Source organism: Protomyctophum parallelum (assembly GCF_964188405.1).
Source record: "Protomyctophum parallelum genome assembly, chromosome: 11".
Classification (NCBI taxonomy): domain Eukaryota; kingdom Metazoa; phylum Chordata; class Actinopteri; order Myctophiformes; family Myctophidae; genus Protomyctophum; species Protomyctophum parallelum.
The window spans coordinates 36,479,166-36,506,302 of NC_139707.1; the positions used below are offsets into that span (position 1 = coordinate 36,479,166).

At 45.8% G+C, this 27,137-nt stretch overlaps 1 protein-coding gene across 2 annotated transcripts in view; it reads left to right on the top strand.

The window, feature by feature from the left end:
- Positions 1-567: 567 nt before the first annotated feature.
- gsk3ba (glycogen synthase kinase 3 beta-a) overlaps positions 568-27,137 on the top strand; it is a 43,878-nt gene continuing 17,308 nt past the window's right edge. For both annotated transcript variants that reach the window (XM_083777309.1, XM_083777310.1), the window contains exons 1-3: positions 568-1,585; positions 11,786-11,979; positions 20,435-20,518. In XM_083777309.1, the coding sequence (XP_083633435.1) occupies positions 1,495-1,585; positions 11,786-11,979; positions 20,435-20,518 (369 nt within the window). In that variant the 5' untranslated portion in view covers positions 568-1,494. The remainder of the gene's footprint in view (positions 1,586-11,785; positions 11,980-20,434; positions 20,519-27,137) is intronic.

The following is a 27,137-nucleotide window of genomic DNA, read 5'->3' on the forward strand; positions in this document are numbered from 1 at the left end:
CGTATGACGCTATAGCGCGCGCACCGAACTCTTGTGAAGTTCAAGAACAAGAAGACTTCAAGTTGTGAACTTGTGAGTGACTCTGAGCTTGTAGATCTGCTATTTTCTTTTCAGCGAGCAACACCGTCGTAGCCGGTAAAGACGAATCGCGGCCGGGGGAGGGCGTCCCGGAGGCTCGACGGAGAGCTCAGAGAAAGTGAAAACTAACATAGCAACAGTGCTGCATGAACACCGGTGCTCTGTGACAGCTGCGTCCACTGAACAGGCGGCTTGATTCCGATTCCTATTGGCTGACAGTGTCATCCATCTGCGGGCCAACTCCGCCCACTGCCCTGTCGCCTGCACAGGAAAAGAAAAGTCTTTGAAGTGCAAGGGGCGGGGTCAGGAAAATTATGCCATGTGTTCACCAAGTCCCGTGTCCTCATTGGCCCACAGCAGCCAGGATCTACGCCCATCTCGTGCAGGACGCCTTTTGGATTGGCTGGCGCCGACTACCCCGGATTCACCCTTTTAGTGCGCGTGCACAGATTTCCTATTCTCCACCGCCGTGTAGTCTGTTGGCGTAACCCCGCCGCCGCGTGTTCAGTCGGCTCGGCGAACGATACCCGCGAGTGCTTACGCAAGGAGCGTAACAAAACGTCCGTAGTGACAAAGACAAGCGAGCCCGAGACCTGGGGAAGGAATAAAAAAAAAAAAAGAATTTCCACTATCTATCGTCGGCGCACCCGTCCCGAAGATCATCACCATTCCTCGAAACGCTCTCTGTGGCCCCGAGGCCCCTGGAAGAAGCTCCGGATTGTGTCGGCAGAGAGGGAGGAGGACCTGGAGTCCGCGCAGAGATTTTTCAAACCCGCTCGGCGTAAAGAAAAGATTGGGAAATTGGCAGTTTTTCCCCCCTGAATCAGTCAGTAGTAGGGTATAGCGAGGGAGCCGCCATGGCAGTGGGATCATTGAGCCTCCACATCGGGATATGAAGAGGAATTGCATGCATGCTCGTCCCCAATCGTTGAGAAGAATACCCAGCATTTCTCTGTGATTCCGCACGCAGCGCCGTGTACCGGTTGTCCAGTTGTTGGTGATCTGTCTGACTCTCTTCTGTACATTTTATCCGTCTCAAGAAAGAAGTCGCAGGGACTGGTTTTATTCGGGGGGGCTCAGGGAGAGGCCAGATTCATGACTATTTTAGTCGAAGACGTGTCTCCAAAGGCCTGCTGAAGGAAAAACGAGGAATATAAAGGGAAGAAATGTTGCTTTGATTGACTGTGGGGAAGAAAGGAAAAGACTCGATTTATAAGGCGAAAGTAAACTAACTACTGTACTGAAGGATATCGTTGGATAAAAAAGGAGTCGTTTTCTTGAATTATTAATTATATTGCATTCAAGAACTGTCAGCCTTTTGGATGAGAAGATTCGCCAAATTGACCAACCCTGCCATTTTAGTGAGATATAGGGCCTAGTCTCTGCTGCTAGTCAAGAGAACCAGAGGGGGATTGAATGATGTCGGGTCGGCCCAGAACCACCTCGTTCGCTGAGAGCTGCAAACCAGTGCCGCAGCCCTCGGCTTTCGGCAGCATGAAAGTCAGCAGTAAGTAAAAAAAAAAACTGTAATTCTACCGGTCATACACTAGGCTAACTGTGGTTAAAAAGCCCCCCAGAACGTTATATTCTCACTAAAATAAATAGCCATGGCTTCTTCTAAACCTTAACTAACTACGTCGAAACCCTGTCGAGTGAGCAGCACAGCACACACAGACAGGCAGCTCTAGATGGCAAAAGCGTTGTCAGTCATATCTATGTCACCACCAGCTGAGATTGACACCCCTGCGTCGTCGGCGAGGAGGGGAGCGCTGCTGCTGCTGCCATTGACGTGACGTGCGTCTCGGACCAGACCGGCCGGCCCGGCCCGGGGCTGGTCAGTCACAGTCGCCAGGCCGGGTTAGGTTAGCAGGCCGCGCCGGGCCGGGCCAAGAGACTAGAGAGAGAGAGAGGGGTAGGGTAGGGCTGGTGGCACCGGCCCAAAATCTACATCCTTAGCCTTGCTTTTATACCGCAAGATCCGGTACGATTATTATTAGCTGTTGCATTTTTTAAGGGGTTAAGAAAAAAATATGCCTGGCTCGCTCGCTCCTCAAAAAAAAAAAAAAAAAAAAAAAATCACCCCCAATGACGCGAACACGTACAGCCGAGCTCATAGTGCAGTTATTAAAGCGACAGCATCGGTCTGTTTATTACGCAACTGTCAAAGTGAAGGTGCGCCCATATAGATACATGCCCAGAACGTGACTCAGGGCCAGGGCACTCACTCACTGTTGCCTCCACTCTCCAAAATCGGTTCTCTGACCGTCAGAAGTGAGACGGCTGTGTCACAGTAGAGTAGCATGTCATGCACTGTGCAAGCATCCTCAGGGAATTCTGCGAATAAGCTGCAGAAGTGCTATGCCTGCCATGCGGCCGACTGGCAGCCAGTGACTGCGTCTCTAGGCCAAAAACACAAATTTTAGTTATCAATATTAGGTCCACACACTTTATCATTTTTATACAAACATTAGTCCTTTTTAAATAGGCCTAATTGCACAACACATGTACATACAATGCCCATCGTTTCAAACTAGAACTTAATAGATCATAATAATAGTGTGCAAGAGAGAAGGATGAGCCCCTTCAAGTGATACTTACTATAATTTTACATTGCTATGCGTGTGAGTGCCACGGTACCACAACCATGTGTGTGAGGAGGATAAGGGAGGGACCTAGCCTAAACTGTAATTTTTAGTGGTCATAATGTGTTTTGCATAATGTGAGCTCTGCAGCAGATTGAGCAAAATGTGTCTTGAATCTAAATACTGATGTATGTTAGTGGGGCGAGGCCTGGAGCTTATATACTGTACTCATGAACAGGACATCTCCCTGCGCACCCATTACCTTGAACCACAACTATACAAATTCAAATGCAGGCACTCAAGTTTAGTGTGATCTAGGTTTATTTGTGTTTTGCCACTCACTTTAAGAAATGTCATGCTAGTCCACATTGTTCAACATGAATAAAGTATGCTAAAATTAGAACCCAGAAAACTAGCACAGCCATTAGCTGCTCAATTAACAAGGAAGGCTGGATGTTTCTTTTTTTATGCAGAATGAGCTTTTATTATTTTTTACATCAATTAGAGCTTTTATGTCAGTCTAGTGACTCTAGTCAGTGCGGTTCAACTCTGGAATCAGGAAAGTATTTAAAGAAAATGGCCTAAATGCAAATGCTACCAGAACTCACCCAGCCACGGTGAAATAGCACTTCTGGGGCGGCGGTGGCTCAGGGGTAGAGTGCCTGGATGGTAACCGTAAGGTTGCCAGTTCAAACCCGGGCTCCCCCAGAGTTACTGTCGAAGTGTCCTTGAGCAAGACACTGAACCCCTAATTGCTCCCAATGTGCTAGTTGGTGCCTTGCATGGTTTCCGCTGCCATCGGTGTATGAATGGGTGAATGTAATGCACAATCTCTGTAAAGCGCCTTGGATAAAGGCGCTATATAAATGCACCATTTACCATTTATTTTTATCACTTCTGTACTAGTGAAAGCCATGCCTCCGTCATGGTCAAAACAGTAGTTGTGTATTATGTACAGACTTTTGGGTTTTCTAGGCGTGTATGTACGGAATTGCAATTCCGTGCTATTTTGCTGTATTTCTCTGAGATGGGGTTGGCCACAGTGTTGTTTTTGGCAGCAAAATTCTATTTTAGTTTAGTCATAGTCTTTGGACTGAAACTTCATTTAGTTTTTGTCATATTTTAGTCACCTGGAATGTCTCAGTGTTAGTCTAGTTTTAGTCGACTAAATGTCATAAGATTTTAGTCGACTAAATCTACAGTTGATTTAGTCGACTAAAATGTATTTTGGCGGGCCTTGATGCCGTCGTAGTGAGTGTTTTTACACTTGCAACCAAAGTGTAAAATTACTTATACTGGATGTCTTGTCCAGTAGTCCCTTCCTAACATTTTAGTCTAGTTTTTATTTGCCGACGAAATTGTCAGTATATTTAGTCTTAGTTTTAGTCATCGTAGCTTAATTTTAATTTAGTTTCCATTCGTTTTTGTCATGGAAAAAAGGTAGTCGACGAACATTTTTCGTCTTAGTTTTAGTCGACGAAAACAACACTGGTTGGCAAATGCCACCATACCATCAATAGCATATCTCTCTGGATGGTGAATAATTAGTTTTCAAAGGATGGTGTTCACGGTTACATCCCCTGGAGCAGTGGTTATTAACTGCATTTGCACATCGCACAGATTCCTTTACCTGAGCAGTGAGCTTTTGTATTGTCTGGTAAAGGCAGCTGGGACGGCACCTGTCAGTGGTGCGTGTTGGTGTTCGGCAGGGTGGATAGGACGGAGGCTCTACGTCCTCCCGGTGGGGGCTCCTCACTGGCACGTGAGCCAGTAGGGTACAACAGCAGTGACAACACTGATGTGTGTGTGTGTGTGTGTGTGGGGAGGAATTAATTGGCTAACGACTAGAGTAACGGCTAAATTGAGGAGAAGAAGGCATAAAAAGTAGCAAAAGTAGGAAACAAAAACAAATGAAGTCTTCGCTGGGAAAGTAGGACAACTTCAGAAGGATATCAAATTAACAACAATATATAAGCTTATACACATGCAGTATACTATATGGGATAGTATACAGGGATAGTCTTTTAGATGAGTCCCAGGGACATTTGATGAGTCCCATTCTTTTTTTTTTACAAATTGCAGCATTTTATTCAAAAACTTCATTTTATATGGTTATAATGTGGTAAACTATTCATGTAGAAAACAAAAGAAATTATTATTATAACTAAAGCTAGCAAAATAAACTAGAATAAAAAACAGTACAGTACATCCCGTGGATGCAGAGGTCGTTGTTTTATTGCGTCCCTAAACTATAAACTCGTTTTGGGATGCAAAATGCACCCTATTTTAACCTCAGGACATTACATATAGTGTCATTTGCCTGTGTCGGGAGAAATGTCCTTTTTTTGCACAATGTGTATCTACTGAGTACTTTGCAATGGCAATAAAGGCATCCTGTGTCATGACAAATGAACCTCATCATCTATACCCCCAAAGTATGATGATACCCATAATATACTTGGGGAGCACTTTAATAAAAGTGTTCCCATCAAACAAGTACAAGCGGTGATCGAAACCTTTGAATCAACAAGGCTGCCTTAACGGAAAGCCATGCTGCCATGTACAGTACATGCATTGCATACAGCACACACCACCCCCAACACACACGTGTGCGCCAGCGTGCATGAATAACTTGGCCAGTGATCTGAAGCAGCTGTAGCCAACATGTATGGTCCCACCTAGAGTGAATGGTGGTGCCCCCCCCCCCCCCACACACACACACACACACGGACACCCCTGGTTTTGTTTTGTGAGTGAGGCAGCTGGCCAAGAACAATGAGTAGCTTGTTTAGCATTTCAAAGCTCCCGCTCTCTCTTTCCTTCTCCCTCCCCGTCTCCCCTGTCCTGCTCTCTTCACTTCTTTCTCTGTCAGTGACAGTGGGGACAAAATGAACCAATTATGCCAACTCTTTGATTTCAAGTGAAACGGAATATTGTATACAAGACAAGAGAGTCGAGGATGAGCGAACAGAATAAAAAAAAAAAAAAAATAGAAACTCAGGAGGGGAAAGAAAGGTGACATCTCACTAGTACCTTGTGATCCAGTCTGATATCAGTTGTTGATTCTGATAGCTGTGGCACTATGACTGTTGTGGCACCATGCCGGCTGTACCATCCTACATGTCTGCATGGATGCTGTTGGCTAATATCTGCCCCTCTCTCTCTCACCGATGACATTCCTGACTGTGACTGGATGTTCCAGTAATGTATTATCTTGCCAAACTGTCAACTGTGCTGGAATGGAACACTTTACTTGTGTGTGCGCGCACATGTGCGTGCGCATGCTTGTGCATGTGTGTGCGCGCAATGTACACGACACGTTCGCTCACATTCACACAATGCATGCATTTCATATTTCATTTTTGTTGACCATATTTACTATTAATAACTCTATAAGATGTCTCCAGACAGTCCTCACACAGACTAGTCTGGTCTAATTGTGCTTCATTTTATTGACACCCTGCACATTCACTTTATGAGACCTATTGTTTTATCTTGGTGTTAATACCATACTATTAACTCAAGTAATGATATGCTTATTGGAAGTTTTGAACATTTTCAAATGGATTTGTAATTGGCAACAGGGTGGGCCTAAAGGCCTAAATGATTTTCGGTGGTGAGGTGACCATCGCTCCGGTGGTGAGCTGACCACCGGAGCTGAAATAACGTTGAGCGGTGGTGAGTAAAAACAGAGAGAAGGGCTGGAGTGGTGGCTTGTGACGTCATGTTGTAGTTTGGTGGTGGTCACCTAACCACCGAAAATCTATGTATGAGCCTTAACAGTGCTCCTTCATAGAGATTGCCATACTAAAACAACAAATAGCTGCTATATGCATACCATAGTACCTGCATATTGTCTATATACATTTAACTGTTGTTGTTTTTGTACACTATCACCCATACTCCCTGTTCAATGTTCCCATAGTGAGATAAGTTGGCCAGGAACAGGAATAAAATCGTCCAATTTCTTGCTGTAAAAAAAACGTTTGCTGTGCATGCTGATGGTGTTGGCACAATAACTTAAAGGGAATTGTGCTAGACATACCTATGTAACTGTAAACTGTACCCTCTAGAAAACTGCATCATGGGATGGCAAGTGATGGCGAGTGATACAAGTAAAAACCTGACACTCAGCTGGCATTACAATTCAATTCATGGTCTCTTGACTTTATTATTTTTTGACTTTATTTATTATTATTGTAACAAAGTTACACTTGTGTATTTATTACTGCTGTGTGTCAGTCAGTGTGATGCTGATAGGCATTAGGCACACAATGAAAAAGTCTTTGCTGACAGAGCAGGCAAATAAGTGGGTGCCTGTCCCTACAACCACTAATACACTTTTTATTTTTCCTCACTAAGAAGTACAGTATTTTCTATACTCTTTAACTCTACTTGAAGTCATTCGCTGTTTCTTTAAGTCTGATACTGTACAGGAATGGGCTGCATGGAAGCATTCTCCATTTTATCTGGCATTTCCGAGTTAACATTTAGGCCGGGGCCCTATGGCGGGGATATGGCGGAAACATAATCGACGCTATTTGACACATTGAATCACATTCAGAGTGAGCTACAGGCCCAGTGGCCTGAGATAGCCTCGTGACCTGACTCGGATACTGCCACCTCTTGCGACGAGCTCCCACGGCTGTCTTGTCTCTCCCATTTGAGTTAGTAGCTGAATAATGCGGCACGCGTAAATTAAGTCGGACGATTAGCCATGTGTCACATCCGTTTATTCCTCTGCGACATTGCGGTAGGTTGTGTGGCGACCCAGTTGATGGCACAGTTGCCACGGCAATGCTCATTGCTGGATGCGGGATGAGGTTATGTTGAGGTCAGGACACTGGTTTGGGGATTTATTTTATTAAAGGAAGAGGACTATCAGGGCTTTCACCGATTTTATTATTATAAATATCGACTGATGCACAACTATGAAGAAATTTAGAATTTTGTCCTCTATAGGTACTGTAGTTGGAGTACCGGTAATACATATCTTCTGTGTAAATGGTATCTAATGCCAGCTATTTGATATTAGATTTGTCAAAGTATCGATTTCCCAATACTAGAAAGTGGAACACGCGTGGTGCTGTGCTCAGCAGTTTATTGTGACCACAGGTTGCAGAATCGGATTACTATGAAAACCTGCGAAACCAGTCGGTCTGTCCGTCACACCACCATATGGCCGTCCGTCATGCCTCTTGACACGCTCCATATATGAAGATCACGGCACTGACCTCATCAAATACTTCGCTGTACATGGATCGATCATCACCTAGATCTGCATATATGGAGCCGGCCAGCAACTCTACATCTGACCTCAAACCCTTTAGATCTCCATATATGGAGCTGACCTGTTCTGACATTCCATAATGTTGATCCTCCCCACCCGTCCTTCTTCTTCGATGTCTCCCTTTTGACTGATACAGTACCTGTCCATTCAAACTCTAGACGGGCCTGCCCCAAAGTCATTAGCGCAGCTGTGCCTGTCACCCGGCGAAAAGTAGAGTTCTTCTTAACAGGCCTGAAAATCAAGGCCCGGCCCTACCTGGGCCCTAACTGGCCTGGCAGCCCGAGCCCCCCCTGGGCCTTACTAATTGGCGCACATTTTACACCCTACCCGGCAAGAAAACGTACAAAAAAAAAAGTCCATATATGGGCATTCCCAGTTGTTTCAGCACGACCTCGCCCTCAGGGCGTCCTACTGGTTCAAAATAGCTGGAAGTTTAAAGAAGCTGTATTCTCTTAGTCTTGGGCATCCAATGCACATTAATTGTGTGTGTGTGTGTGTGTGTGTGTGTGTGTGTGTGTGTGTGTGTGTGTGTGTGTGTGTGTGTGTGTGTGTGTGTGTGTGTGTGTGTGTGTGTGTGTGTGTGTGTGTGTGTGTGTGTGTGTGTGTGTGTGTGTGTGTGTGTGTGTGTGTGTGTGTGTGTGTGTGTGTGTGTGTGTGTGCGCGCTTGCGTGTCTATGTGCGTGTACATGGATGTTTCTCACAGACTGAGGAAGTGCAGAGGCGTCTTAGAAACGATCCTGCTGGAGTATGTGGGCAGTCTCTTTTTCCTCTATTTCTTGTCGTTTCCTCTCTCTCCCTAAGTCTATTTCTGTCACAGAAACCCCTCTTTGTCTCCTTTTTCATAACTCAGTCCTGATTGAAGAACGTGAATGCCTTTTCGGTATCTCTGACTTCTCCTCTTGTCTCACTTTCATCTCACTTCCCATTTACCACGGCTCATAATGACGCCTGCAGCCACCGCTGGGTTATGGGTCGGTCACATAAGTCACACACAGCTTGTGTGTGTGTGTGTGTGTGTGTGCGTGCAGTGCACACACTCAATGATATCCTAACAGAGTATGTATGGCCATAGAGTGTTAGGAGGTTTGCCAAATGTGTGTAATCCTCGTACCTACACACGATGCCCAAACTCTCTCACACACACACACACACGCGCGCGCGTGTGTGTGGAGAAATGTTTAGATTTTGGAGTTCACTGGTGTATGAGTATCATTTTGTACTTTTAACACACATGGGACACTGCTTGGTCAGTGGATTATGATCACTCAGGAGGGGAAAGAAAGGTGACATCTCACTAGTACCTTGTGATCCAGTCTGATATCAGTTGTTCCTAACCCACATCAGGCCGCACTTTGGAAGCGCTGAAAATCTGTAGAAAATAAAGAGGATGTCCCGCTCCCCCCCCCCCCACTTCGGCTTTGCTTTTGCAATCTTGTGAATCCAACTGTAAAATTTAATTAGTCACAGCCAGGCTTAGCAGAAATGGAAATTAAAAGAAATGTATTTAGATTTTGTAGATTTTTAAAATGTAGTTTCCTGAACGGAAATTATAAACGGTGGGAAAAATAACTTTCAACATTCAAAGATTGTGGAAGAGTTGTCTGGCTATAGTTGAGAGAGAGACTACGTGTGCAGCAGATCGATGGAGGCATCGTAGTCTGGTCAATGTCCTCTGCATGACAGCGGGTTATCACTGCAGCGTTGCAGATGACACTGCTGTTTATAAGACCGTAGCTGATAATCTGCCAAATGACGCGCTAATTAAGTAACAGCTGACTTGGGCTGTTAAACTGGAGCTGCGTGTAGCAAGGATGTGGTGCTGCTCACTGCTGATAGCATGAATCTGATTTGGAGTACATTAGGGGTGCACGATTGTGAAATTATGACCGATATCCGATGTCTGATTATTTGCACGGTCATATCTGCCGATACCGATTCTAAATGATTCCGATATTATACGGATTAGGCTGCCTTCAATACACACAACAAAAGCGACAGAGCCATTGACAGTCACATTATTATTGCGTCATCAATATCTGTGAAAATAATCTATTATTTTGAGATACCGATATAGCGTTTTGAATGGCCGATATGGTCAATTTCGATAATGCTACCGATTATATTGTGCATCACTACATGTAGGAGTAAAATGTAGCCTTCATATTGTCATATGCTTGTCATTGTGGCTAATATGTAATCCAAGTACACGGCTTGTGCAACGGCAGGATATGCTAATTATGGCATATTAGTCTGGGAGAGAGAGAGAGCTAAGGATTTTGAAGCATTGAGACAGAGTTCACTCCTAAGGGCAGAGTGGAGCAGACGATATTATATCATGGTCAGTGTTGTTCATGAGGCTCTGTCTGTATGGCTGGGGTTATGGGGGCTGGGTGTGTGTGTGTGTGTGTGTGTGTGTGTGTGTGTGTGTGTGTGTGTGTGTGTGTGTGTGTGTGTGTGTGTGTGTGTGTGTGTGTGTGTGTGTGTGTGTGTGTGTGTGTGTGTGTGTGTGTGTGTGTGTGTGTGTGTGTGTGTGTGTGTGTGTGTGTGTGTGTGTGTGTGTGTGTGTGTGTGTGTGTGTGTGTGTGTGTGTGTGTGTGTGTGTGTGTGTGTGTGGGGGGGGGGGGGGTTGTCCAGCAAGCATACGTCTGTGGCACGCGACACAGTCTATTAGCTAGTTATTCTTTAACTTCCAGCTAACATGGACTTTACCCCTGATACTGCACACATGCATAGTTGCATACATCATACTGTAGAGAGAATAGCACAGGGTGAAATAAATCCCTCTTAGGCCTGACGTCGAAATTTTAAGAAATGTCTTCTAAATCATGAGAAGCAAAGATTTGAGAAAACGATCGCTCTGAAAGAATGTATTCAAACATTTGGGCTACATTTTCACGATTTTTCAAAAATAGCAGACCTACAAGCTTGTAGATCTGCTATTTTTCAATAGCTAAAGTATAACACAATGCTTAAAACACCAAAAGGGGTTCCCGCCCGAAATGGTTTAAATAGGAGAAGGCCTCATGATGCCCAAGAGAGTAGGCCTTGCTCCCAGTTGACAGACAAGAAGAGAAAGTGGGGGGCTGAAGATGAAATATCCAGATCTGCATCCAGTTCGCAAATACTCTCAGACATGCAGGGCATATTATGACATTTCAGCAATCGTAATCTTGGGTGGTTACGCTGTCCATGTGTAGCACATGGTGGGTGGTGGTTATCTTCTCAAGGTTGCTGACTCATTTCCAACTAGAACAGCAAGTAGGCATGTAGGCTAGACTATCCTATCTGGATTGTCACTTTGGATTGAAGCACCGGCTATCCTCATGGCTGAATAAAACAATGAAATAACCACTTGAACCCCAGTTTATTTTGGGGAGTGTCATAATGGGCCAACTCATTTTGACTACAAGCTAAAAAAAACTGTGCTGTGATTTGTAGTACTTATTTATAGCGAAGAATGCGGTTTAAATAAAAATCTTTTGAAAGCCAGAATTCAAGTTTATGGAATAACAATGACTTGTGCGAAGGTATGATCAGGTAATCATTAGATCTCCCCATGGTTCCCCTCCTGTATGTTTGAGGTTTTGCTTCATGAAAAACCACTAACCTACACAGTATGCACTCAATCTCAGTAACACCTCAAGTTTACATTCTTTATTATCCCTTTTCTTTCTACATTTAATTCACTCATCTCACATTGGTTGGTTGGTCGTGTTGCTTTATTATTTTTCATTTGTACATGCAGTTGTATATAATGTAGCGGATGTAATACATTTAACAACAACGACGAGACATAATATACACTGCACAAATCTCCTTTCTTTTGTCTTCACAGGGGACAAGGATGGCAGTAAGGTCACAACGGTGGTGGCCACCCCAGGCCAAGGCCCCGACCGGCCACAGGAGGTGAGCTACACGGACACCAAGGTGATCGGCAACGGCTCCTTCGGCGTGGTCTACCAGGCCAAACTGTGCGACTCCGGAGAAATGGTGGCCATCAAGAAAGTGCTGCAGGACAAAAGGTTTAAGGTGAGGGACAGACAGACCGGACGGACAAGCACGCATGCTGCCCGGATTCATATTTATTTACCCTGTCAGCGTTGAATCGTTCAATACATATATCACATGCTTGAACTTAGAATCGTTAAATAGTTTAATGAAGGCCTAAAGAAAAGTGGTGTCGATGAGTTTGTACGCACAGTCGCTCACGCGCACGCATGCATACGCACACACGCACACAAATAAACTCCTCTCTCTCTCTCTCTCTCTTCGTCGCTGTTTAGAACAATGCACCCTAAGAAAAGATGAATGAGTGCGATTATCTGTGTTAGAGACATGAAAGGGGTGATCCTTGTCAACAGTGTTCTCAGAGAAAGGGAGAATGGAGTCCGCGAAAACCCAAACAAACCAAAGTGCCGCGTGATTGACACATTGCTCTAAACGTGTGTGTTCGTTTGTGTGTGTTCCCTTGCAAATGAATTACGCAGGTTGTAGGAGCTAGGGGGTTTGGGGGGGGGGGGGTTGTCCTGTCCACTCCAAATCTCTCTACCACACACACACACACACACAAGCATACATAACACGATCACATAACCACTCAGTCATTTTGTCAAAATTCAGCTCTGTTGTCCCCCCGTGGAAACTTTTAATATTTCCTCGGCAGACCGTCATTGAGAGTGCTGCTTGCTGCTCTCCCCTTTGCGTTTTGTGAATGGAGGTGATTGATGGCGTGTTGTTGCCGTGCTGTAGAGACATTGTCTCGGATCCCTCTGCTGTGATGACAGCTGAACTGGGTTGGGGGTACAGTGCTCTGCTCTCTCTTCTCTCTCTTCACTAGAGGCTTATACAGCTCACTGATTTGAAAAAGGCCTGGAGGTCTGTTTACCTGGCATGGAGGGCAGCTGCTTAGATTCTTATTAGCTTTTGTGTGTTATCGTCCTTTTACTTTACGTTCATCCAAGAGTTTGGCTAGTGTTGCTCTTATCCAGAGTGATCTACAATAGCTATATAATGAGTTTGTTGCCTTGCTCAAGGGACACGTTACGCAGTGGTTGACCATGAAATCATTGCTGTCCCCCAAGCAAGCACGGTCAGGACCTGGACAAATTAGAGACGTCTCGATTGGGACCAAATCAAGTCAAACCAAGACTAGTCAGATCTGACCCAGAATATCACCTGATTTCAACCAACATAAATCTTACCCACTAAGACGGACGTCCCTGGATGAATCGGAGAGAGTCCGATTAGAGGCCAGATCAACTTAAGTCATATCATAACTACGGTAGTCAGATCTGGCCCAGAATAAGCTATATTATTTAAACTGGTGAAGTCCTGGAAATGACGTAAAGATCATCCCCATATGGGCACTAAACGCACTATATAAATGCACCATATACCAATTTTCCATTTACTTAAGAGACTCAGAATTAGGTCAAGTTATCCAGGACAGCCCACTGGATAACTTGCCTTACTGGAATGATAAAATGGTGACGAAGACCTGCGGCTACTGAAGTTTGAAGGACAGCTGTTTAATATCTCGACTGGGAATAGTCATTGTGGCTGACGCATGTCACTTGCGTCCGTGCCTTTTGTCACTGTTGTGCATAGCTAACCGGTTTAGCTAAAACCCGGTGAGCTCAAGTTAGTTGCTTTTCAGTTGTTTTAACCTTTTAAGGCTCAGCACAAGTTTTTCCACAGCTGACTGTGAACGCCTAATACCTAAATATGCTGTGGCGCTTAGCCTTGAACTGGATTTAAGACAAGGCAACTCGGAGATCCTTCCTGACAGGAGACAACCAAGCCAGTATGGTATAGTCATCAGAAACACAAATCTGGGTCTGGAATTGAACACCCCGATTTTTCACTTGAGCATCTGCCACCCAATGTAGCACGTTCAGACGAGGGCACAACAATGTTTGATTGCGAGACAGAAGGCTGACTGTGGCCTAGTGCTTTGGGTTGGGGACCAAGCTTTAAGTAAATATCCCCTATTTTTAGTTTTTCCTAAATTAATAAAATTACTATTTAAAAAAAGTTTAAACAAAATAATCACAACCTTTCATAACAAAAATAATTTCCAAATCTTTTCAAAAGTATTTCATGAATACGTGGTTTTTCACCACCATGTCTCGCTGTTGTGCAGCCTAACACACACACATTAACTGTATATATAACAGTACAGCACAGTGAGTACAGTACAGTAGAGGGACCCCCTGGGGACCCCCACACGTGAACTCTCAACCGTTTCGGACGTGGGGCGGCTTGCCGGAACCGACCCGGCCCCCTGGGTGCATTAATTCCTGTGGGTATATATGATGATTTTGGGTGTGACAGTGCAGTACAGTGACAGTACAGTACAGTAGAGGGACCCCCACACGGTAACTCTGTCATTTCTCGACCGTTTCGGACACGGGGTGTTTCGCCGGAACCGGGCCGGCACCGTGGGCTCGTTCCTGTGTATACGCTGTCAGTGGGTAATAATAAGATGATGACATTAGGGTTGGGTGACGATACGAATACATCGTCAATCACGAATATACGAATCCAATCGCCGAAGTTCTAGGGCAGGCAGGCTACATGTTTAACACTGTCACCAGCCAGTGGTTGTGATGTTAGCTTAGCTTGCAGCTGCTTGTCCGTTCCAACTTCTTATTTTGTTACCCTGGCTGTGCAGTTGTGCTGCAAAAACAGACGGATCTACAAGCTCTCAACGCGTAGCGAACAGAGCTGCAAAAACAGGCAGGACGCGGCGCCTTGAGAGCTTGTAGATCTGGCTTTTTTGCGACCTGCAGTGAGCTGTTCTCACTTTACTTTAATAACACGAATACATCGTCAATCGCCGATTTTTAAACAGACGATTGGCGATTGAAAGAAATTGGCATATCGCCCAACCTTAGATGACATCATCATCGTCACAGGCTGAGCTCTACAAAGCATTCCTCATAACCTGCAGTTAGACTGGCGGTTTTCTCCGTCACCTCCCCCCACCTTATAGCTGCCACCTCCTGCTTTTCGCGCTTTCTCCGGTTGTTACGACGAAGTGAGTCGACTGAGCGTTAAGTCTCCTCACATGCTTGTGTTGGGGGGCATGTGCTGTTGAATGGTTCACAGTTCACGTACGCACACGTGCGCACGCACACACACACACACACACACAGACAAAACACCTGCGTTCTATTTTCTCTATAAGTCTCCCACCACCGCGCCCCTTTTGTTTCTAGTTTTTTTCTTTTCTTCCTGTGATTCATTCGGCGCTTGTTTTTGTATCTGAAGACGGCCTGGAGGGCTGCAGCTTTTTAAACGGAACCAGAACCACACCACTTGAACATGAGTGCATGAGTACCTCTTCCAGGCAGTGATGATATGAGTGCACACACACACACACACACACACACACGCGCACACATACCAACGTCATATACGGTAATCATGTGAGTAGGCTCTGCGTTCTAGTGCAGCTGACATCAGAGCGTGAGAGTGTGTGTGTGTGTGTGTGTGTGCGTGCGTGCGTGCGTGTGTGCGTGCATACGCATGAGAGAGAGAGAGTCGTCGATGTTTGTGGGCTCTTACAACACGGCTGGTCCTCGTCCATTCTGGGAGAGGTCCTCCTCCACTTTCATCTAATGGATCACATATCAGTCCAGAGACCAATTGATGTTGTCATCCACACGCACGCGCGTGCACGCACACACACACTCACAGAGGGAGAGAGAGAGGACATCGATCCATAGTTTGTGTCCAGTCCACTATTATTTGCTCATGCTAGTATCTATTATTCGAGTGGAACAATGTGACATCTGCTGTGTTCATTCTGTCACCGGACGGTTTTCTCGGCTGAAGAAAATGTGCTGTTCTTTTTCTTTTTAAATGGTCAATCTACAAAAATAGGGATTCCAGGGTTAAAGTGGTTAGCGATGCAGTCTTTTGTGTCTTGCTTGTGGGTGGGTTGTAGATGGTAAAGCCCTTAATATGCAAATCATTTAAAAAGTGCCACACACAAACGGAGCGCATGCCTGTGGTTTTTTTTTTAGAGGGGGTGAATGGAGGGGATTCTCACCACAGAATCCTTGTTCAGGGAAAACAAATTACCAAATGGTACGTTTAATTAGTCTTGTCATCTGTTGGCAGACCTTTTGTAGAAGGCACCATTTGATACTATAATATTTGCAGTAAGTACCATGGAGCCTCTTTCATTTAGGGTACTTTTGCATTTGTATCTTTAGATCTATTCCTAGAACATTCTAGTACATCTTATATCCTTACCTATTTGGCTCTAGGAAAGATATAAACTTTTGTTTAGACAAAGTAGGCAATGAATGGGTTGATAATAGCTCCTGAAGTGGTAGCCGTCTATGTCTAAGACTCAAGAGACATGAAGGCAGTCCGTCCTGTAAACTGCACGAGGTACAGTAAGAGGATAACACAGAAATGTCCCGGGGACTTGTTTCCATTGTGGTCCTTGCGTCTCTGTGTGGCTAGACTCTCGCAAACCACTAAGACCGATAATAAGCGGTGCCAAATGTCCTGTGCATGCTGCCACTATAGGCCAAGGCAGTACCTCCATGTATTTTGCTTTCTCATTTTTTGTATAAACTTTAGAATGGAAATCATCAAGTCATTTGTGGTCTGATCAGGCTGGAACTGTGCCCAAATTCGGAGTCGTACGTCATTTTTATCAATTCAGTTCAGTTCAATTCAAAGGAGCTTTATTGGCATGGGAAAACATACTATTACAAACTTTACATTGCCAAAGCAGTTTCAGTGATCATCACAGACAACTGATGATCATGGACTGGCCACAGAGGTAGATCAGGTCGTCCAATGATCCATGGGTCGGCGGTTCGAATCCCGGCTCCTCCTGTCTACATCTCAAAGTGTCCTTGGGCAAGACACTGAAACCCAAATTGCTGCTGATGTACGACCAGGCACCCATGTGACCTGTTCTTTATGCGCTAGCATGGAACAAGACTGGATTTCACTCCCTTCGAAGTTCGGGGTAGGGAAGAAGGGAGCAATAAGGGCCCAGTGTATGCAAATATGGGGGATATTCAGCCTATTACACAAACATAAAATTCCCGGGGTGCCCACTGGCCTAGCGGCCCAGGCGCATGCCACATATAGGCGTTTGGCCTGACAGCACGTCGAGTGTTCGAGCCCCGTTCATGACGACGAAACATTAAATTCCCATTGAGCAAAGAACGTAGAATTGACGTCGTATGTAGACGAGCAAATCGGCTATTTCTGTCCTACACAAGGATTAAATTCCCATTGACGATGAATGGATGAACATGTACGATGATAACGGCACTCCTCACTTCACACAGGTGTGACTTTTGTTCCACACAGACACACACACACAGAAGATACCAGACTAATCTATGCAGTGATATTAGTCTGGCTATGCCAGGCTATTTATGCGCTGCCTGCAGTCAGTGCTCAATGTGGGGTCCAGTCTCTCGAGAAATTGACCACCCGTCGGTGATACGAGAGAGAGAGACACATGAAGCGAAGCGGGGCCCTGTGCCAGAGGTGTGCTCAGCTGTCTGTCCACTTTCGCTAGCCGTCTCTCTCTCTCTCTCTCTCTCTCTCTCTCTCTCTCTCTCGGTGCTTTCTCTCCCACTCTTGCTCTTGTCGACTGCTGACACGCTGGACTGGTGGTCGGTGACAGGTCAGCACTCGGGAAGAGCTGCGGTAGAACTGGAGCTGGGCCGGGGCGCTGATTGAACAGCCCCGTCTGCTCCTCCTCCATAGATATGGTACCATCTCACACACACACACACACACGCGCGCAGGCAGTGGCACACACACACACACACACACACTCCTACTAACCCACCGCGAGGAAAGAGAAGAGGGCGTTGCCTGCACAGTCCCGACTCGGGTCTTATATGACACGCACACACGTGCACACTAGTCTACAGGAAACCACAGTGGAGGATGATGTAACTTAATGGTTCCCGTGGTGTGGGGGAGGGGAAGGAGACTGGGGGGGGGGGGGGGGGGGGGGGGGGGGCTGTGGGAACCATTTGACTATAAGTGAATTAGCCCCAGTGAGATGGTCTCGAGACGCCCCTTGATTGCTGCCAGCCTGTCACAATTATTACATAATCGCCTGATGATCGCAATTATTTTTTGCATAATAGTCTTTCCGGTCATATAAATTCATGTGTCGGGGGGGGGGGGGAACAAACAGACATAGCCGATCTACAAGCTCACGGTGCGTTGCAATGTGGCGCGTTGTGAGCTTGTAGATTTTTTTCTTGTATTTGTATGTTATATTTTTGTCATATGACCTGGGTGCTTTCAGTTTAAAAGCATAACATTTTCCGAAAGAAAAGGAAAATGACAATTTATGATTATCAAACAAAGTTCATCCAGTTCACCAGACAGGCGGCTCATTCACAGTCCTGCTGTAGCTAAAAGTGGATTAGAATCCACATGAAATGTGCTGGTCTCCTCCGTGTCATCAGTGCCCATACCCGAGGCGGGGTTGGCGAAAGGGCCTTTCTGTGTGGAGTTTGCATGTTCTCCCCGTGTCCCCTAGGGTAGGTACCCTCACAGAAAACATGCAGTAATCCTGGTCTCCCCTGGCCAGCCGGGGTGCCTGATGGAGGGGAAAGGAACTGGTCAGAATAACGTGTTCCTTCCATGTGCTACTTCCGGCCGGGGAAACTACTCCCTGTCAGGTGAAAAGAAGCAGTTTGGACTCCTCATGCACAGAAGGAAGCATGAGGTCAGTCCGCTGCCCCCCCCCCCCCCCCCCCCCACAGGTTGGCAGAGGAAGTGTAGCGCCCAGTATTACATTAGATACGGTAATTGACACTGGGTGAAAAAAACGGGTTGCAAAATTGTGGGATAAAAACATTATAGAAAAAAAAAAGAAAATGTGTTCATTATCGGCGACGGCGAGAGAGACGCCATTGTACAAATGTTACTTTGGCCAGCCAGTTGGCTAGCTCAGGCACTAACCTACCAGGACACAGCTCAGACTGTCACTCGGTCATTTGTCATTTAAATTAATTTGACGATTGAGTACATGGGACCACAATGGAAACTAGCCTAAAATGTGCCTAAAATGTCTGACGGTACCACCGGCTGTTTACATTTCTGACTACTAAAGTATTCAATCAGTCAAGTCAATAAGTGTCTCGGGTATGGGCACTGATGACGCGGAGGAGACCAGCACATTTCATGTGGATTCTAATCCACTTTTAGCTACAGCAGGACTGTGAATGAACCGCCTGTCTGGTGAACTGGATGAACTGGATGAACTTTGTTTGACAATCATAAATATACTTAGCTGTCAATATATGTCCCTAACTCAATTTCAGAGAAAATACTGACCAGACTTTTTAAAACTTGTAACCAACGCCTCCACCTACTAAGCAAGCTCAACTCCTTTAGAGTGAAACGGTCTATAAGAACCTGATGGGAGGACTTGACTTTCAACATGGCAATGTGGTATGGCAATCTAAATGTAAAAGGAAGAAGCAAGCTGCAGCAAATAGTGAACCTAGCCTCAAAAATCATTGGGAAGAGACAGAAACAATTAGGCTGTATCTACAAGGAGGTACTTCGTAAAAAAGTACCAAAAGCTAACCGTAGCATTTAAAAAAGAATCCTTCATACCAAACACCATTAAGGCACTACATGATACCATGTCTCGCTAGATTTGTTGTTTTTCCAATGTATTTGCCACTGTTGTCCTGCACTTTTTTTGCCATGAGAAAAGTGTTGTTGTTGTAACTGTTTTTTTTACTGTTGAGACTGAAGACAAATTTCCACACGTGGACAATAAATTAAACTAACTACCGGTCGATCTGTCAACCAGTGCATCAGTCAACCAGTCACTGTCTGTAAGTGTGTCTCTCCCTCCCTCCCTGTCTCTATATATTTTGCCTCCCACTTCTTCACACAGCAGAAAACATACCCTCCAGCTGGCCCGTAACACACAGGCACTTTGGTCAACATGCACTGTGGCGTCTTCCTTTAAGGAAGATGCAGGACAGGAGGGAGGGAAGGAGAGAGAGAGAGCTGCTTATTGGGCTCAAATGAAGCTTTTTAAATCTTTATGTAACACTCAAATGTGCATCCCCACTGAGGGTCAAGTGCTCGCTCACTCACACCAGACCTATATGCAGAATATGTATTTATGGTGCAAAGCTTTTATGTTGCTGTAAACATTTGTCCACACACGCGCACGATCGCGCACACACAAACACATGTAACTGCACTTATGGTGTCCTTATGTGTAGGGGGGGGGGGGGCTGTCACTGGAGGCAGCTGGGCTTAGGTGTTAAGGGAGACTGTCCTGAAATGCACAATGTTGTCTCTCCTGTCTATGCTTTTTCCACAGTGCTGGATTGCAAACCCATACCTTCTCGTTCCAAGTCGCTCATCGTCGGGTCTGAACTCCAAAACATTCAACCGCCATCTCACCACTTTTCTCTTGTTTCCCTTGTGTCTTGTCTTGTCTCCTTTTCAGAACCGCGAGCTTCAGATCATGAGGAAGTTGGATCATTGCAATATTGTCCGCCTGCGATATTTCTTCTACTCCAGTGGAGATAAGGTCAGTTGTGGTGGTTAACGTTATTCCCCTGCCCCGTTTCCACTGCTCGTCTGCCTTTGTTTTGGTACTTGGAATTTGCTCTGTCTGTTATCTGTCTGCCGAACCGCATCGCGTGCGTGCATGTCTGTCAGGCAGTGCTTTCCGGCTTGTCGGTGAAGCCGTGTGCCTGTTTGTCTGTCTCTCTCTGTTCCTACGAGCTGTACTAAGGCGATGTGTGTTTCTGTGCATGTGACCCGGCCCTGTTGGGCCTTCTAGGGTAGGTACCCTAGTAATATAATGCAGTAATCCTGGTCTCTATACTGCCTCCCCCTGGCCAGCCGGGGTGCCTGATGGAGGAGAAAGGAACTGGTCGGATTAACGTGTTCCTTCCACGTGCTACGTCCGGCCATGGGAAACTCTCCCCTGTCAGGTGAAAAGAAGCAGCTTGGACTCCTCATGCATTGAAGGAAGCATGAGGTCAGTCCGCTGCCCTCCCAGGTTGGCAGAGGGAGTGTAGCGCCCAGGATTACATTAGATAATTGACACTGGGTGAAAAAAATGGGTTGCAAAATCATGGGATAAATTTAGGAAATTTGGCAGTTAACCCCACCAAAAAAACGTAGCCTGCGTTATTTGTCGGGAAGCGACGCCGCCAAAAGTACGTAGGCTCCGTTTATTCAGTTGTATAAGCGACGCGTTTGATCCGATCTAGTGGAAAGGCTACTCGCGTTAGCTTCGGATGGCTATCTGTTGTTGGCTTAGACACCGGTCGAGAGTCAACGGACACCATCAAGCTGCAACATCCAGTCGCGGTGTTTTGGATCTTCAAAATAAGGGTTGAACGGTGGCGATATGCTGGCATATAGTAATCATCATTCTTTAATTAATCGCGGCGGGGGGCGGGGAGGCTGTGATGTGATATCTGTGCTCGCCAGCCAGCAGAAGCCCCTTGGAGACTACAAGGCTGGACTATGTCATTCATCTGGCTGACAAAACTGGGCACGCAGTCTCTGCGTGTGTCAAATATAGACACACACACACACACACACACACACACACACACACACACACACACGTGTGCACGGTTAAGGCCATGATTCTGCAGTACGGAATCTTTCCACGATGCACAGCTAACGCTCTGTGCCAAGCAAGGCCCAACAACCAACTGGCCTGGATCACTGGATGAGGTTGAAGGTGGGGAATGGGGTCAGGTGGGGGGGGGGGGGGGAAGTTGGAGGAGTCCCATGGGTGAAGATGGGACAGGATAGAGGGGGGGGGGGGGAGATGGGTTTTGGCTGACCAAAGGGCATAAGCTAATTATAGGTGGCGGTTTGTCGTTCCTAGTAAGTGGTCACCCCCCCCCCCCCCCCCCCCTGTAACACAGACGACCTCTTGGAATCACATTGGGTTCCTGGTGCTGCTGACACACACACACACACACACACACACACACACACACACACAGACAGAGCAACCCCCAGTAAGCTGCCCACCCTCCCTCCCCTCTCTCCCTCATGGCCCAAGCATATATCCATATCTGTCGCCCCCCCCCTCCCCTCCCCTTCCCCCTCCCGCTCTTCTGTCTTCCTACCCTGTAGTCTAATTGTGGAGACTGGCATGGTGTGATTGGTATGTTAGGTTTACAACCTCGGGGAGCTCGTCGAAAAGAACAAGGGAACAAGGAAGATGGGAGAAGTCGAGTAAAAAAATTAAAATAAAAAAGGAGCATAAGAGAGAGATGAATGGGACGGCAGGGAGATGAAAATAGCACTTTGTGTTTCACAGAAGTTGTTTTGAGGTCAGGTTATGTTTAAAAAAAAGTCTGCGGAGTAAATTGAACTTGTATGACGTATGGTATAGGAAATGCACCCGGGGTTAAAGAGTGCGTGGAGTGCCGGCCTATAGCAGGGCTACCACCGGCTGCTAGCATGTTAGCGTAGCCCATTTAGGCCGTTTTGGTGTTTAAAGCATTATGTTAAACTTTAGCTATTGAAAAATAGCTAAATAGCTATTTAGCGCTACGAGCTTATGTGTCTGCTATTTTTCGAAAACTCGTGAAAATGTAGTGCAAAATCTTTGAATATATATATGCTTTCAGAGCCAACGTTTTGAACTCAAATCTTTGCTTCTGAGGGGTTCCTGCTGGAACAACATATTTTCAGATGGGGGTGATCGGCGGCAAATTACATATAATCTTGGGGGTTCTTGACATGAAAATGTTTGAGAACGACTGACCTAGAAACATAGGGTTTTTCAGAAAACTGTCAGGACTTGGAAGCCTTTATTTTATTTTATCGTCCTCAGGTCTAAATGGGTTAGAGAGCTATAGCGTTACGCAAAAGCGGGTCGACCACCAGAGGACCACTGTACCATGCTACCTCCGTTCACTTTTCAACCGCCTTGCACAATGCTGATCAAACAGGAGGCCACAGCTGGTCTGGTCTGCGCACAACGGCAAGGCACTTTTGACAAGGAGAGAGAGGGAGGGGTGTCGTCATGTGCTGTTGAAAATCTTTTTATTTACCCAGTGGATGCATGTAATGTAATGATGCTATACCCCACGCCCCTCCCATCATCATCATTATCCCCTCTGAAATTGCAGCCACTCACGTGTTGCTCACACACACTCGTCCGCACAATTTATTTAAATTCAAGTATAAAAGAAAAGTCTTAACCCACTGACGTCACAGATCTGTTCGGAATTTTTTGGAACATCTTCTACTAGTATGTAATATATACTACCGCTTCTGACCGAGGCTAAAGTCATTGAACATTTGAAAGCAGGGAATCGTAGCTTTGAATTGACATATTGGTTGTTCAGCTTGGCCCACCGGTTTTGGAGATATGACTTAGAGTAATGTCTTGCAGAAAGCAGCGAGTTGAGAAAACAGGCTTGAAAGGTTCACTTCTGTGGACTCTTAACATTACACCTAGCTACATGTTTAAGCATTTCTTTCATATTTGTCGATTTCAGCTCTATGACTGTCTCACTCTGTATCAAAAAGAGTCCCATATTATTTTTATTTTTATTTTTAAAGATATTTTTTTGCGGCTTACGCCTTTTATTGATTTTTTTTAAGGGACAGAAAGTAGGCTGACAGGAAACGGGAGAGAGATGGGGGGATGACATGCGGTAAAGGCCGTGTCGGGTCCGGGAGTCGAACCCGCGGCACACCGCGACTGGATCACCAGTCCGGTGCCCAGACCGTTACGCTACGGCCTGGGCCGAGTCCCATATTATTGCCCAAAATAGGACAGCAGGTTGAAAATGGTTAACCCATTTTGGGCGGGAACCCCTTTTGGTGTTGTAAGCATTATGTGCTACTTTAGCTGTTGGAAAATAGCAGATCTACAAGCTCATGGCGAACTTGTAGGTCTGCTATTTTTTTTTAATCGTGAAAATGTGGCGCAAATGTTTGAATATATTCTTTCACAGCGAACATTTTTAACTCATATCTTTGCTTCTGGGGGGTCCCTGGAGCAACATATTTTCAGTTGGGGGTCGGCGGCCAAATACATATATTTGTGGGGGTCCTTGAAGTGAAAATGTTTGAGCACCACTGACATAGAAACATGGGTTTTTCAGAAAACTGTCAGGATTTAGAAGACATTTTTTTAGAATCGTCCTCAGGTCTAAATGCTTAAAGGCTGTAGCTCGGAGCTCGGACAGGGCATTCCTCTGGGTCTGGGTAATAATAATATGCTTGGGCATCATGACGTGCCAGGGCTGCCAGCGGGCAGTGCCAAAGGGACAAGCGAGCGAAGGGGTGCGAGTCTCTTGTCACTGTGGCGGTGCCACTGCCTTACGCAACCTCTCATCATCACAGCATATACAATGGCTGCTCCGCGCATGCATTTATACCAAGCCTCATTTATACACGTCGTCGCATGCCGAAAATAGCCTGCTTTATTTACGGTGTGTGAAACCACCATACAACGAGAGTGTGCATTAAACATTAGACTGCGACTCCTACACAGCCAAAGCTTTTTAAGAGTCAATTTAAACCATGAACGTGTTAAAAAAAGGACACGTACATGTCAACACTTTAAGGGTCGCTCTGAAAGAACATAATATTCAAAGATGTGCACTACATTTTCACTATTTTTCAAAAATAGGAGATCTACAAGCTCGTAGCACTGACTTCAAATGTTTGTGCTGCAAAAGGCCTGTTGCTCAGGATTAGTCCCTCTCCCTGGCAGTGTTGATTTGGTGGACTAAAAATAAAAATTTCGTTGACTACCTTTTTTCACTGACGAAAACTAAATGGAATCTAAATGAAAACTAAGCTATGATGACTACAACTAAGACTAAATATATTTTCTATTTCGTCAACAAATAAAAACTAGACTAAAATGTTAGGAATGGACTAGTGGACAAGAGACTTTGTTTGAAAATAGCTGATCTACAAGCTTGATGAGCTTGTAGATCGGCTATTTTCAGCGAGTGTAAAATCATCAAGGCCCGCCAAAATACATTTTATCAACTGTTGATTTATTCGACTAAAATCTCATGACATAACTAGACTTAACACTAAAACATTCCAGGTGACTAAAATGTGGTTTCATTCCAAAGACTATGACTAAACTAAAAATAGAAATTTGCTGCCAAAAACAACACTGCTCCCTGGCTTTCACTCAACACATGCACACATGGATTCCTCAGTAAAAAAATAAATCCCATATTGTAATAGTCTAGTATGTATTATATAAAGTGCCGACTTATGTAATGTGGAGAGTATGATTGCCCAGAGAGACAGCTACTTAACCGCGCACACACACACACACACACACACACACACACACACACACACACACACACACACACACACACACACACACACACACACACAGAGACAGATATCGGTTACATAATTATGCATGTGGTACGCAGGAGTAGTAGTATTCACAATATGGATTGTTGTTCAGGTGCAAACCGTCTTCACGCGAGGCCAATCGGTTGTCGGCATTGGAACGAGGGAGTCGGCCAATGAGCTTCCCTCCCTGCCTGTGTCCCGAACCAGCTGGGAGCGAGCCGGGGGATTTTTTTTTTGTAGTGAGGCAGGAAGTGAGTCATCGCTCTTGTTGCGTGGCTAAATATAGCATCTCGACGGCGGCGCTAGCAGCAGGAGGAGGAGGAGGCTCTCTCTGACTGTCCATGTCTCAAAATGTTATCAATGAGACACGTGGGTGGCCACTGGCTGTGGTGGGGGCAGCATCAGGTGGCAGAGAGTCAAAGATGTAGGAAATGACAGATGGAACGTGGGAATGAATGTAGTCTGTGAGCCGCTGAAGGAATGGTGTCTTCTTGTCAATACTTCTACTACCGGAAATTGCAGGATAAACCCAGCTTTGCACAATGTGACTGTAGTGTGTGTGTGTGTGTGTGTGTGTGTGTGTGTGTGTGTGCATGTCTGTGCGTACGTGCGTGCGTGTGTGTGCGTTCGTGCGTGCCTGTGCGCAAGTACAACTATGTTGTATACAATTATGGCTGGTACTGTAAGTGTTATGCGCGCCGGTGTCGTTCGTAGATCGGCTATTTCCAGAAGTCAGGAGTCGGGGCATAGTTGAGCCTGCAAAAGAGTGTACCTGTCCGGGGGGAGGGGACGACGACGACAGTTCCCTGCCCCAAGAAGGGGGAGACTTTTCGACCACGACGGAGAGGCGAAGTCGAGCCACGAGAGACGCCACCGAGCGAGCAAAAAGCGAGCGGAGTTTCCGCGTCGAGCGTTGCGAAGTTCGCTTGAGCCGAACTCAGCCCCGTCCGAGTTCCGGACTATAAACCGCTACTTATTTTCCTAAGCTTCTAAATCTATCTCTACGTCCCCCCTGTGGCTTATAGTCCAGTACGGCTTGTATATGTACACGTTTGTTTTTTCCCCTAAATTTAGCTGGTGCGGCTTATATTCAGGTGCGCTTTATAGTCCAGAAATTCCGGTACGTGGTCGGGTCGTCCTCTCCTACGATGAACACAGCGGAGCGCTCATTAGAGTCCCTCCTACCCCGCTGGCGGTCAGCGGCCGCCCGTTATAAATTTGAATATCTAGTTACCAAAGTCTGCACTTATAGCTATACCTTCCACATGCTGCTGCATTGGACTGCATGACTGGATTAGAAAGCTCCAGCACATGAGGGATGAGAGGAGGTGAGTGTGAACAGGAGAGTATAGAGGGAGAGATAAGGACTGTTGGACCCTCCTCATTCACCAAAGTACAGTGGGCGGCACAAAATAAATGTGCCGAGGTTTGGAGGTAGATGGGTGAGTGGGGGAGAGGACTAGAGGAGATGGTGATTTTTGCAGTCTTGCTATTACCTTAACCCATTTAGACCCGAGGACGATTCTACAAATGCCTTCTAAATCCTGACAGTTTCTATGTCAGTGGTTCTCAAACTATTTCATGTCAAGGACCCCTAGAATTATGTATTTGGCCGCCGCGGACCCACATCTGAAAATATGTTGTTCCAGGGACCTCCCCAGAAGCAAAGATTTGAGTTAAAAACGTTCGCTCTGAAAGAATATATATTCAAAGATTTGCACCACATTTTCACGATTTTTCAAAAAGTAGCAGACCAACAAGCTCGTAGCGCGGCACTCGGTGCCGCGCTATGAGCTTGTAGATCTGCTATTTTTCAATAGCTAAAG